Source organism: Accipiter gentilis, chromosome 3 (assembly GCF_929443795.1).
Source record: "Accipiter gentilis chromosome 3, bAccGen1.1, whole genome shotgun sequence".
Classification (NCBI taxonomy): Eukaryota; Metazoa; Chordata; class Aves; order Accipitriformes; family Accipitridae; genus Astur; species Astur gentilis.
Genome location: NC_064882.1, coordinates 28,158,200 through 28,172,554, shown reverse-complemented (window position 1 = coordinate 28,172,554; position 14,355 = coordinate 28,158,200). Strand labels below are relative to the sequence as shown.

At 37.9% G+C, this 14,355-nt stretch overlaps 1 protein-coding gene across 1 annotated transcript in view; it reads left to right on the top strand.

Moving 5' to 3' along the window:
* Positions 1-255: 255 nt before the first annotated feature.
* The window catches only part of TBC1D19 (TBC1 domain family member 19), a 52,683-nt gene continuing 38,583 nt past the window's right edge, over positions 256-14,355 (top strand). The window contains exons 1-4 of the mRNA XM_049795391.1: positions 256-394; positions 10,928-11,000; positions 11,783-11,828; positions 13,620-13,695. Of these exons, the coding sequence (XP_049651348.1) occupies positions 296-394; positions 10,928-11,000; positions 11,783-11,828; positions 13,620-13,695 (294 nt within the window). The 5' untranslated portion in view covers positions 256-295. The remainder of the gene's footprint in view (positions 395-10,927; positions 11,001-11,782; positions 11,829-13,619; positions 13,696-14,355) is intronic.

Here is a 14,355-nt window from a genome sequence, read left to right as displayed (position 1 = left end):
CCGGGGCGGTCTCCCCGGCTCTGGGGACAACGTGGGGCCCTCTCGGGCTGAGCGGCGAGGGGACCGCGGGGGGCCTGCGCCTGCGCCACACCGGGCCGCGGGGGGCGCGCCGTCCCGCTCTCGTCACCACCGGCGGTGCGGAACCCTTCCGTGAGGCGTCGCTTTCCAGCCGGCCGCCGCCGCCGCGCGGGACCGCTCCCGCAGTTGCCTGGCAACGCCGGTTAGCGAGGCGGGGTGCGGCGGCGAAAGCGGTCCGGTGCAGCAGCCCGCCCGCGGGCAGGGGCGTCGCGCCGCGATGCTGGACCCGGACAGCGGGCTCTCCCTCACCATAGCGCGGATCGTGCAGCGGCTGAAGGGCTCCAGCCTCCACTCCCAGCTGGAGCGACAGGCCCGGGTGAGCCCCGACCTGGCGCTGTGCCCCCACGCCCGACTCCCTTTCCCGCTCTCCCTCGCCGGCCGTCGGCTTTGTTCCCGGCCCGGCCCGGCCCGTGCGGCCTCCGCCGGGGACCCGGGGCCTTCCCTTCCTCCTCGACGGGGCTGGAGAGCGGTCTGGTTGTATTTATAGTTTCTCTCCTTGGGACTGAAGGATTTCGCAGTGAATATGAAGACTATGCTTTTGAAATCTCACTGCTTCAAATAGTTCCTAAAATGAATCGCTTTGTCTTTTAACCTGTAATCTGGAAAGCTTTAAGTACACCCCCACGCCCCCCCTTCCTCCTCCAGAGTGCCTCTGAGAAAATGAGGATTTGGTGAAAGGAAGTGAAAATAAATGAAAACCTCACGTGAAAGTACCTTTTTGTAGCCGGGAAGACAGTTGCTTTTTTCTGTTTAGTAGCTTATCGGGACTTGAAACCAGATTTTCGTATTTCAGCTGAACTTCATTTAGGTCGTTTCAGATTACAATTGTGTCAATTTTCATGACCATAATGACATAGTAGTGGTGCTATGATGATTATTGTGCATTACTGAAATATTTTGGGTTGGGCTTTATAAAATCTTGGGGTTTATTTATTTTTTTTGCAAACAGTGCTTAAAATTGTGCTGATCTTTTTTAGGATAGAATGTCCATTATTGGCCTTAGTTTTGTTGAGTTTTTAAATAAAGCATGACTTTGTTCTCTGAATGTGCCTAAAGCTTTCCTTAGCAAGTGACATTACTGCATGCCTTTTCTGTTGTTTTTTTGTTTTGTTTTGTTTTAAAATTTGCTGATTTGGTCTCTAAATGCCTTTTTAAATGTCTGTCTGCTTTGCTCCTGTGGACTGACTGCTCTCTAAATACATGAATAAGCAAACGTGCACGACTTGGAGGGGGCTGGAATTATAAGAGAGTATAGGCGTTGGCTTCTGCTAAGTGTCCTGCAGAGTTCAGCATCCCAAATAGATAGCCTGACACGAGTTGCAGAGTCAAGTTTAAGACCTTGTCCTCGATAAAGGCAGTGAACAGGACTCTCTTTTAACAACTTTGTTACTGATTATAATAAAACCTGTATGTACTCACCTTTGCATTCATTCTCTTGTCTCTACCTCCCATAGGCCTGATTTCACAGTCATTTGATACTTTGCATGCTTGTTTTGCAATGCGAGGAAGCTTGGTGTCATCAGGACTTGGCGGGGTGTTTAAATGCTGCTGGTGGATTGCTATTCTGTACAGCCATTTTGGTACAGGTGGACACTGAGGGCCTTAGCAGTGCCCTTCCATGGTGGTGTTTGATACATGAAAGGGCAGTTAAATGCCTAAATCCCTCCCTGACTATATAGCATATCAATTTACTCAATACAACAAGAAACTTGGCATAATCAAAGCATAAAGGTAACCTATAAAAGAAATAAAACACAGTGTAATGACCACAGCCAAATCTGTCATGATAGCTTTGCAGAACACTGATTTACAATTTCTTGGAGCAGAAAAAGCCCATGTGTATATGTAGATCAGAAGATTATTCTAGTCATATGAAGTGTTAAGGGGAAAGAAATTAACGGGGCAATGAATATGCAGGTTGATTGTTAGAGTGGGTGTTTGGAGAGTTTGTAGTTGAAGATTAAATCAGAGCTGTAGTTCAGTGTAGTGATCTGAAAGATGAGAGTTTTTACATACAGCAGCTAGAGGATTTCTCAATGTAGAGAGTCATCTTTTGGAGCCTGTAGTTTAAATTAATAGGGCCAAATGTTCACCCTCTTTGTCAGGAATCTGTATGTTCTCCTTGATCTTGAGTTTTTTTAATTGACCTTGCATGCATTTATGTTCTTTCAGGTACAGTGTAGACTTGTTTTATTTATAATGCTTGTATAGTCATATTATTGCTATACCATGCAGTTGCAAAGGCCCTATCAGTGAGTTCCTTATTTTTGTCTATCCCTCAGCAGCTGTACAGAATTCTGAAGGTATCTGGATTTTGCTACTCTCTGTATTAAATTAAAGCTTGATTTCCCTCCCATTACGTGGAGTATTTCTGAATTTGCATTATCAAATATGAAGTCTTTGCTATTGCTGTGCATCACACCTGAACTCCAGTTTATTGATAGGATGTGATGGGTTTTTTTGTCTGCTGGTTAGCATTCAGTTTCTGAACAATGCTTTGTCTGCACCGGTTGCGGTATTGATCTACAGGTGGTCCCTTTTTAGGCGATATTAAACTATTTTGGGGGATACATACTATATTTTGAGAATTTTTTTTGAGGCAGTGCATCAGGATAAAACTTACTTATTGTTTTGGATATTTATACTAAAGTCATATTTTACCTTTACAAAGATTCCTCTTTGTCTGTCAGTGTAGAAAATGATGTTGCTGCTACTCATTCCTCAAAAGTACTTACCATCTCTGAAAACATGAAAGTCAGAATGGATCATAAGGTTCATTATAATATTGTCTGAAATTTTTGAGGGGTCATATAGTCTCACAAACAGTATTTTAACTATTAACAAAAACTCTGTTTTGTAAATTCATCCCTTCTTTAATGTCCAGGAAGGAGAGCTCAAAACGAACAGTTTCTTTCATGAGTTAATAGAATTTTGGGGAAAGCACAATATCCCGACATTATTTGTGAGAGGTGATAGAGTAGCCCTGTGGTTATGAACTGATCACACCAGTGCTATGCTTAGCTGTCACTGACAGCCTGAGCTAGTGTCAAGGACTATGATACACAATCTCTTTGAAATAAGTTTGGCATGTGCATCAAATGATTTGCTGTCACAGCTTTAGCTCTGGGGATACCAAGATAATCACATTTTTGTCCTGAGGACTGAAACAGATGTAGGGTCATATGCTTGTTAGTGGCAATTTGGAAAATAAATGTTAGGTTGATTTTGTAGGTTGAGTTTTGCTATATTGGTAATGTGCCTGCAGTTAATACAAAGAGATAAAAGAGTGTAAATATGCCTGTCATTTGCTTTGGAGCTTCTGAGCATATTTTGTACTGTGTTTGAAAGGAAAGAATAACAGTTATAAAGAGCCAAAATACTAGATAGTAGCTTTTCAACAGGTAGAATTGTTGCTGGGGTTACTAGGGTATCGGTTTCTCAGGCACAACATTAATTGTGTGAGTTTGTAACCAAATTTGTTTGCTTTTGTCTTACTTTTTCTCTTCCCTGTCTGAATAAAATGTTTTAAAGGTAAAAATTAGAGGTGGTTAGAAAAACTGAAACACGGACATCTTCAATCACAAAATGCAGCTTAAAAACAATTTCTTTTGTGGAATCTTGCAAAAATTTTGTTTTAGGGAAAATCTTTGTCAGTGAACTGACAGTAAAAATGGAACAGTTGAGAGACATGAAAAAAGTGCTATCTTTTTAACAGATTTTCATTTGCAGATCATTCAGAAACTTTGTTTTTCTTCATGTTTGAAGGAAGCCAAGCTTTATTAATCAGTTAAGATTAACCAGTCTTACTTTTTGTCCTCCGCAGACCTCTAACAGAAATCAGTCTGATTCTGAGTTGGCTGGAACCTGTAGTGGCCAGTGGCAAATAACAAGTAAACGTAAAAAAAACCCTCAAACCAGCAAACAAAAGCCTCAGTAATTTATTTCTAAAGAGCTTTTCTAAAACAGGAGGTGAAAATAAGATGAAAGATAAAAGTTCTAAAGTATGTTTTAAATTGAACAAGAAAGACTCACAATACAAGGAATCCCTCCAGGCATTTTCTGTGTAGACGTTCTCAGATCTGTTTCTTGTAGGTATGACTGTAGTGGGACAACTTGAAAGAGAACTTGGAGATAAACTGGGTAATGGCCGTCAAAGTAGGCTAAAAGTGGTAACCTGAGTGTAAGAATCAGCTCTGACACTCCCTCCCACCCCTGTCTGACAACTAAGTATTAAGTTTGGGAGTGAGAAAACATTTTAGGAGGTACCTGACGGTATGAACAAGATGTGGAGAGGCGATGTGCTAGGATATGTCATGATCAGAGTGATTGTCCAGAGGAGAGGACTCTGCCATCACTCTTTGAGCAGGCCTGTGACTAGTGCCAGAAAGGTTTAAAGAAAATATTAATCAAAGTGAGAGGTAAGGGTCTTCACAAGACTTCAAATGGGGCAAAAAAGGAGAGGAGCTTGCTTTGGGAGCACTAGGAACATTGCAGCTGGGGTATTGCCCAGCTGTGTGCTTCTAAAGGGAGTACAGGTAAACACCTTAGAATAATTTATGTGGAGTGAATGGTTTGCACGATATCCAAGGATATTATTTTCACGACATTTTTCTCCCAACAATTAAAAAAAGAAATTGATACTGATCCTTACTTAAGTAAAAGATCAAATTAAGGAAGAGAATTTTTCTGTGAAATGTAGCACTTATTTAATAAAACTTAGAAAATAAACATAGGCTCATGAGTCATCATAGATAATTAATGATACGTTTTTGTGCACTGTATTTAACAAAGGCCTTGCTGTCCTCTCCTGATAGAGCTTGTACTTTGGTTTAAATGGTTCAGCAGTAACATTTGCGGTACAGTGAATTTTAAATTGAATGCAGTTTTGTGTATGTTGAACAGATTATGGAGTTCAGAAGCAGTGCAAGCTTGATTCGCAGATTTTTTTTTTAGTAATGTAGATTACTAAAATGTTTTACCTTGTGTGTGTGTATTTTATTTGCAGCACTAATTTTATATTCAAATAAAATCTAGAAAATGTATTAAAATGTCGCAATTATACTATTAAAAATGTATCCTGCATATCTTGCAGGAGAACATAACGTTTGAAGCTGTTTATTCCTGCATGAGGCTAATTGAAGCTCTCTGTTTCAACTGCTAGGTTATCTTTACTTGTATAAGAAAGTTCAAAATAATTTTTCCCTTAGTGTAATTACTGTAGAAATGTAGAAGGGTGGGAAAATTGTCAGTGTAGTCAGGGTTTTACACTTACTGAAATTTGTTTAGTTATGCTCAGAATGTTTCCTCTTTCTGTTACAGAAATGTATAAACCAAAACCAAAATCACTCCCTTAAATTTGTAGGGTTTTAAGTGTTTAGAGGCTGTTTATGTTGAAATTGGTGTGGTCATACTTGAAGTGGTTTTTAAGAAGTTGGCTTGATCCTGATAAAATCTAGTTATGGTAGACTGGAGTATGTGAGAAAAGGTGAATATTTACTAGCTTTCATTGAATTTACTTCTGCTAAACTTGGACTGTATTTGGAGTTGTGTGCTTTATTGTAATCTGGAAAATAATAGCAATAAAAGCTAAAAACATTGTGCACTTGTGCAAAATCATAATGAACAGTAATAAATGCTCTGAGAGTGTACATACTTATCTAAAACAAAAAGACTTTGAAGAGAAATTATGGTGGATAGCCTGTAAAAATATTTAGATTAAAGTTATTTGCAGAACTGTTTGCAGCAGGATAAAAATATGTGTTCACCTGATGCCGTTCCACATTTCAGTATAGTTGGATCACTTCTCTGCAGTGTTTATTCTTGTTGAGAAAAGAAATAGTTTAACACAGGAGTTACGCTGGAACACTTTGTTCTGTCAAGCCTCCTCTTTGTAGTACATTGCTGGTCCTCTAGCTATTTTCATGTACTTCTTTTGAGTTCTGTGCCTTGATGGCTCATCTGTCCTTTTGCATGATCAATGCTGCTCTAGTCATGATGATTGAATGCCATTTCCAAATTTAGATGCAAATTTGCAAATAGATTTGTCTCTGTGTTCAGTTGTTCTGCAAATTAATTTACGGTGCCCACCAACTTTTTCCAGCTAGGACTGTGCTATCCTTTTGCTTGCTTTCAGCCAGATCAGTGTTGAGTGTCTGGATTTTCCTCCATCTTGGCATCCAAGTGCAGAAAGTGCAACGCATTTAGAGTATTGCGTATGATGGTGACTGCCCAGATTCCAGCAGGATACCTTGCCAAAATCAAAGGCAAAGAAGATGTACAGAATGGATTGCTAGTAGTTGCTTAGCCACCTTTCAGAAGTTTTGGCAAAATTTTGAAAGTCCCAGAACTATCCTTTCTCTTCTGCACAGCTGGACAAGAGGGTGCCAAGAAATGCTGTAATGATAGCTTGTTTTATGAAGGAATGTCTAATATCCAGTTGCTTCTTGATTTGCAAGAAGCTGACCAAGACTGTAGATGAACATGGACACCCAATGCCTGAACCCTGGTGCCCTATCCATAAGAATATGCACAGTGCCAGTTATATGCGAAATGAAATGGGTGGGCATTAACTTTTATTAAAAATCATTTGCTATTGCATGCTGAAATATGTTACATTCATCCCCGTCTCCTTTCAGAACTCTGTGTTGGCCTGACTGAGCCTCTGAATAGTGTGATTTCTTCCCTGATCTGGCTGTCACTCTTTGCCTTCACAGGTTGTTCCCCTATATTGCTCGCTCTCCTTTAACCTGTTTGTGATAGCCTCCTTATAGTACCAGATTTTATTTTATTTTTTTAAAGAAAGATACTCTTTCATCAAGGTGTGTGTATTGAATTTGGAGTCTGTAGCTCTACCTGGGTGTATGCTGCCTTTTGATCATGGAGGAAATGAATTCAGTTCATTGGTACAAATCTCATCAAGGTGTTTTTTTCCCAATAAACCTTAGCCAGGTATTTTTAGCAGTGTAAATCATAGTAATGCTTTTTATATAAATAAAATTTGGCAACTGATTTTTCATCCTACCAAAAACTTATAGGGGATGAAAATGCAAATGAGGCTTAGGCAGTATGTTCTACCAAGAAGTTTACAACAAACAAATCCTACCTAAAATATAACCACTTAAATGTATTTTGCAACGTAGTACAATACAGAAATAAGTTAGATTAGTTAGTCCAAAGGGAAGATGAAAGCATGTGGGAGACCTGATCTAGTAATTTTGGACCATTAGCTCTGCTAAGTCTCCTTGACTCCTCAATTTAGTTCCCATAAACACCCATATAAATTCCAAAGAGGTACCATTCTGTTAAGTTACGGCAAAGCAATTCTGAAAGTATATCTTTTCACCTACCAAAATAAGTATTTTCTTCTTTGGTTATGTTACACAGAGCTGGAGTATGTTCTTCTGGGTTAGGACTGGCTGCAGCCGCTAGCTGGACCATCTGCCAGATTCTCACCTTTCAGATGTCTAATTTCTGATTTGAAAACTGGTCAGCAATCCAGTATGCAATGAGTCTGTAACAGTAACAGTTTCTGTGGCTCTGTAGGTCTGCTTAGTTAGCACTGTAGGAATGTATCAGTCATAATCCAGAAGTAAACGAAAGTAAAAGTGGAAATGGGAGGAGGCTTTGGCAATTGCATCCTGAAATGGCAAGAGTGAAGACAGAAGTGCCCCCATAATCTGGGGGGGAATTTTCATGTTTCTTATATGAATATTTGTCTCAGTAGGGCATTTTGCAGTCCAGAGAAGGAAAAGAACACAGGGAAGAGGCTAAAAGTAAAAGTTTTGGTAAATTAAAGATTAGCATAGGAATATTTAGGATATATAGGAATATATATATATATATATATATATATAGGAAATGGCCTCAAGTTGCACCAAGGGAGGTTTAGATTGGATATGAGGAAAAATTTCTTTCCTGAAAGGGTTGTCAGGCATTGGAACAGGCTGCCCAGGGAACTGGTGGCGTCACCATCCCTGGAGGTATTCAAAAAACGCGTAGACAAGGCACTTCAGGACATGGTTTAATGGCCATGGTGGTGTTGGGTTGATGGTTGGACTCGATGGTCTTAAAAGTCTTTTCCAACCTAACTGAGTCTGATTCTATTTGCTGCAGCTGCAGTAAGGCTGAATAAATGGGTGTGAAGAGGTGAAGGTAACTGGTGGAGATTTGTAGACATTCGTCTGATCACCCCGTGGGACTCGGCACAGGGTCCACCATACCCTGGGCCACAGAGCACTGACACCAATATGAGGATGCTGCAAATGGCGTTTATTCAACTGCGTCACGCCCTTATATACTGTCTGTCGGTCATCCCGCCTCCTTTAACCCTTCTCTTTCCGTACATCGCGAGATCTTCCGAGCGCCAATCCCTACAGAGATTGATGCACTAACATAAGCCTTGGAGAAAGTTTTCCCCCAAAGTCCTATTTTGCTTCCTTTTCGACTGCCACCCTGCTGCATACAAAAGTGTCACTGTTTCTTTGTTCTGCAGCTGGGGAACAGGCTCTCTTGGGAACAGCAGTTTACAAGAAAGTCCTCTGTTGTATCTTTTGGCCTGACAGGGAAGATAAGAAGTCATCTGTGTGGGCTGAACTCCTTTATCCCCTTTAATGCAACACACTGTATCAATTTCCAGAATTTCCAGGAATCCACGAAAAAAAAAGGGTCATCAATATGAGTGTCAGACCTTCCTTAATGAGCCATAATTTTACAGATGTGTGAACAGCAAGGAATTAAAATCCTGTTCTCCTGATTGTACTTTTGTCACTTCTTGCACTGTTTACAGTGTCAAGACAACGAATCCACTTTTTAGTAGATTGTAAAGCTTTTTTTTTTCTTGGTGATTTATCATATGTCAATGAGTTGTATTTGCGAGGAGTTTTTTTCATATCTAGAAAGGACTCTGAAGCATGTGTACCAGGCCCTACAGGTAAACAGCCCATGGACCTTGGGATTAAAATTGGTCATATTTAACCCAGAAGACAAAGTTGAACATTTACAAAAGCGTGTGCAAAAATTTCCGAGGAACAGTAAGGCACAATCTGCCCAGTTTGACGCATGTTACTTTATTTAAAATGCATACGGGAGAGGTACAAAACCACTGCCTTGCAGCAGAAAAAAATTAAACTATGCCTGATGTACATCAGTCCAAAACCATTGTAGGACTTTCCATCAAAGTAGGTTCAGAAGGAATCCATCATAAAATACTCCTTGAGGCTGTTGCTTAAAAGGGTATTTTGTGAGCTGCCCAAGAACTCCCATGAAACCTTTTTTTGTTTCCCTGCCTTTAGTGATGATCCTTTGCCAGCTTTTACCATTGTGCTGAATGGAATACGTGTTTGTCATTTGACATGAGAGTTATGCAACTCACCACATCTTACGGTTTGTGCTTATGATCACCTTTCTTTCTCAGAAAGCACACTTACAGTCTCTTTGCTATTGCAGTTGATAAAACAAATATAAAAGCGTTCCTTACCTGTAATGGCAAGGTGACTTAAAATCAGAACAGAAATGCTGATGCTCTCAATCTCTGCATTATTGTCCATTCCTCCTTTCAACTAGGGAAAATGGAAAGATTTCCTTAAAATTCTGCATTGTGAGTTCATCCAGACCAACTTTTCCAGCAAGCTGTGCAGCACAGCAAATACCCTTTTCCATGTATAAACTGTAAGGAAAATGATAGGATGTGGAGTTTGCTGGTTGTGTGTGATGGACCTAAAGCATGCCATGCTGTCAACAGCGCTGTTAGGGCTAGCAAACTGTGCAAACTGGTGAAAGTTTATTTTTAATAGCAGCATAACTTACTGCAATAGAATCAGCATGTGATATGCCTACAGCATATTGCTGTGTAGCTTTTGGTAAGAGATATCTCACATTTCTAGGTAGATGATGTGGCCATATGCTTCTAGCATATGCCTTGAGCTGTCATGGCACTGGAGTAAGTTGCACATAGATCTTCCAGTGTTATTTTCAAGTTAGTAGCCAGGGTTGCTATTCTTTCCTAAACCTCTAGCTTTATCCTCTGGTGTTAATCAGCTATGGCCACACTCCATGTTTAGGAAGATATGTTTTAGAAGTTACTTCATAGAAACTCCTGAGTTTCTGATTGTTGCCCTTTTGGACCTTCGTGGTCTATTTATTTTTTCCTTTTGGTCTAGCTATAGAAGAAGAAGGAGATGCTATAGCAGCTGCTCCTGCTGTTGCTGAAAAATCTGCAGCAACTTCTGTGTACTAGCGTCATGGTACGGTTGTACAGCTGGTTGGTGCCTAATTGTCTGTGTTGAGTGCATTTCACTACAAGAGGCTGTATATACCTGGTAGTCACAGCTGCAGTGGGGAATGTTTGGTCCGCAGTTTTTATCTGATTTTTGAAGATGGAATTTCTTATCTGAAAGAGGTGAACTGTGGGAGGTTAAGTGAGAAGTTACAGAACATTTTCAGTGTGATTCTTTCATGTACAATACAGTGAGTGGCTTCTAATTATTTGCTTGTGTACCTTATGACAAATCCTTTAACATGTAGAGTCTAGCATTTGTGCAAAGTACGTGGGGTACTTGCTCAGAATATTAAGCATATATGTCACTGGGTACTCCCTCTCCCTTCTTCTCTCTTCTTCCCCACATACAGCTTTTAGCAGTGATGTAAAAGCAAAGGCATCGCGTGAGGAATAAGTTGGCTGATTTTTTTTGGCTGCAATTACCATTGTCAAGTTAGTAGGAAGCCGTTTGCTTTGTGTGTAACCTTAAGCATGTCTGTTTCTTATTTCATAACTTAAAATATGCAATTTACTTTGTTTTTAGTGCTTGCTTGATGCTTACTTATTTATTGGTTTATTTATTTTTCATATTAGGTTAGCCTACACAGACCAGAAATTAAACTGGAATCACTAAAAGAAGATATTAAGGATTTTCTGAAGACATCAGGTATGTAATACTTCATTGATACATTTGTGAATAGTATAGATCTATGTAAGAACGTATGTGACACACATGATGAAAATAGTAGTTTGTGCAACTTGGTATCTTGTTGCTGGCAGTAGCTAGAAGCAGACATTCAGTGATTCCAGATTATTAAATGAGAGAGAAAATTAAAAGAGAAAAAGTTCTCGGGTTCCAGCAGCATTTTGAGAAACATACTATGCAAATAAGTGATTTTATTATTTTATAAGATACTGGGGTTTTTTTTAAAGTTCTGATCTAAAGATCTAAAGAATGATACAAGTGTTCAGTCATTTCTGAAAATGGGAATTAACATTCATGGAGGTACTCTTGAAAATTTTACCCTTAGTTATTTTCCAGTTTCCATTGGAAGTTGTAACCTATGTAACTCTATATCATGTGAAGATTTGATGATAAGTGATATAAGATTTATGATCACCAGGAACACTGTGTCTATTAATATTTATAGCTGTTTTAATATGTTGGCTTTGAAAAATATAGCATATAATTATTTAACAAAAACTCTATTGTAATCATTTGAACAGTAGATGGAAATAAAGGGTATTCAACCTTTATACAGACTTCAACTTGGAAGTTTTCCTATCTTAATTAAGTTAAGGTTTCTTCATGTCTTCCTGTCTGTCTGGTAGGTAGACACGAATTGAGATAGGACAGAAAACACCAGTGACTCTACAGCAACTTCTCATTCATGTTCCGTTAGCATTAATTCCTAAAGTTGTCTTCTGGATATCTTTCTATTTTAACAGGTTGGGAAAAGAAGCTTCAGAATGCTGTTTATAGTGAACTCAATGTGTGAGTTTATTTAGTATTTTTATTTAATAAGCTCTACTTGCATGATTTACTTTTGTTTTCTTTGTATATATAGGTGTACGATGTGTTACTATTATCTGCAAGATCTGTCATACCAAGGGTGCCTGCTTCATTTCTGTTTTTAAAGTACCATTATTTCTTTTTCTTCCTAGTGAGAATACTGGACTCAAGTACATTTTAAAGAATGAGTGAAACAAATATCACCACATTTTTTAGTTACTTTAATAATTTCTTTGTTGTTTTAATTCCAAAGGTACCAACAGTCATAATATAATTTTTGTGTAGTTCAGGTAGTTATTGTAAATGAAATGTGATAATTTTCAGATATTTGTGTCAGCATTGCACATATTTGTTGTATTAATTATTTAAAAAATCTATAAGGTATTAGATCTCTAGATTTACCAGATCAGTGCTTATCATGCTTGGGATATGGTCATAAACACACTGAAATTAATGAAATTCCCCTTTTATTATTGTTCAACATATATCATATTCAACTTCTGGGAAGCGTAAGTTGCCTTTACGTTCTGGAGAAGCGGAAAGGTGAATTTGATAACAGATATACCCCTAAATGCAACTACCTAATAAGAATTGTGGATGCAAATTTATTTGTGCTAATTTAAATAAGCTTATTAGAGTTACCCGTTTTGAACAATGTGTCTTAGTAGTACAAGGGACTCGATTCAGCAAAATACTTGTAAATGTATTTGTTAGTAAGGATTCATCTTCATCATATCTTTCAAGAGAAAAATATTTACCTTTTGGACTAATGCATATGCTTTCTTCCGAGTTCACGGAAATAAGCTGCAAACAATAACGAGATTAGCCCTGGAAGACTGAAATTAACTAAGAATACCATGATTTCATGAGCATTGTGGTAAAGCCAAGAAACAGCACTGCTGAAATCTTTTAGTATTCATTCCATTTTACGCATAGGCACAGAGCTGTCCAAAACAAATTAGCGGCAAGTAAAAGAATGACCTTACCAGTTAAAAATGGGAAGAAATCTGGGGATGCTTTCCCAAAATCATATGATAGGAACTGATTGAATACATTTAAACAAATAAAAATTCAGGCTAACTATAAGAGGAGCTTTGTGTAAATTTTGTTTCCTGAAAGACATTTGAGACAGTTAAAATTAAGCTGGATAAAATGTTTGGCAATATCTCATTGGAGATAATCTGCATTACTGGAAGATAAATTAGTGTTGTGTTTTGTTTTGGTTTTATTTTTGTTCCAGCTTTTATATTTTGGCATAATGCAGTTTATGAATGGATATTCAACTTTGTTTATGTCAACACCACACAATTCTAATTGCTTTGGACATGTACATGTTCGCTATTGATTTTTAAAAGGAAATCCTCCAAAAAATATATTGTCTCTTGAAAAAAATATAATATCCTGGATAGTAAAAGTTCCAGGGGGTCATAAAGATGACACGAAGTAAAGAGGATCCACTTTTAAAATACCTGATTTGTTCATAGAATTATTTGATTTTATTTTACAAATATGTGAAATTATGAGGAAGTATTGTTTTTAATATAAGAAGAACTCATGTTGAAATGTAATTAATACTTACATATCTTTATATTGTTTGTGTCCATAGGAAAGAATGAGGAAGAAATACTTCTAAAAATATTTATTTTTAGTTTTGATCAACATACACAGTGGTTTTACTTCTGCTCTCATGAAAGAAGTTATGTTTAGGTTTATAAATACAGGATTAATTAAACAAAAATCTGAACATTTAAAATGTACTATACTTTTTTTAAGGTTTCCTTCGCCCTGTCATCCTGCAGCACCACCTGAGCACATGAAAGAACCGTTAGCTTACATGAGGAAAGCCCAGGTTGGTTGTTATCAATGTTACCGTTCATATCAGATCTTTGATTAGACTATTTGAGATTTACTCTGTATAATGTTACTGTACAATTTCTAGTTTTTATACCTTAGGAAAACCACAAATTTGTAATTGCATTGAAGTTAATAATGGTGTTGTATATGTGACATTTTACATACATAGAAAAAATGCTCAAGTAATTCTGCATGAAAGAAATAGGATATAGTGGCAGATAAGTGAATATTCTAGAATAGAGACAATGTCAAATATGTCAAGGAGGAGAATTTGATTTTGTTGGGAAGAAATATAGCTATAGGTCATTTCACTTAGGGTTACAAAAATATTGTTTTTAAGAGACATAGGCAGGCAGTTTCACAATGAAAGACAACAGGCTGCAGAGACAGTGAGGTCTTTAGAAGGAAGAGATATATTTAATACTTAGAAATGTGAAAGGAAGATGAAAAGTATAGAGCTAAGAAGCTTAAGGCATATTGAAGGAGAATAAGAGAAACTGGACTATAAAACATTAAATGAGGATTTTTGGTGTCAGGAGAAAAAATATTTTTGCTTCATTGGTTTTATTTTTTGTCCAATATATGCCATTTCAAATAAATAAAAAAAAATCCACATAAAAGTGTTAAAAAAGAAAAAAGGCTTCAAGAATATGAT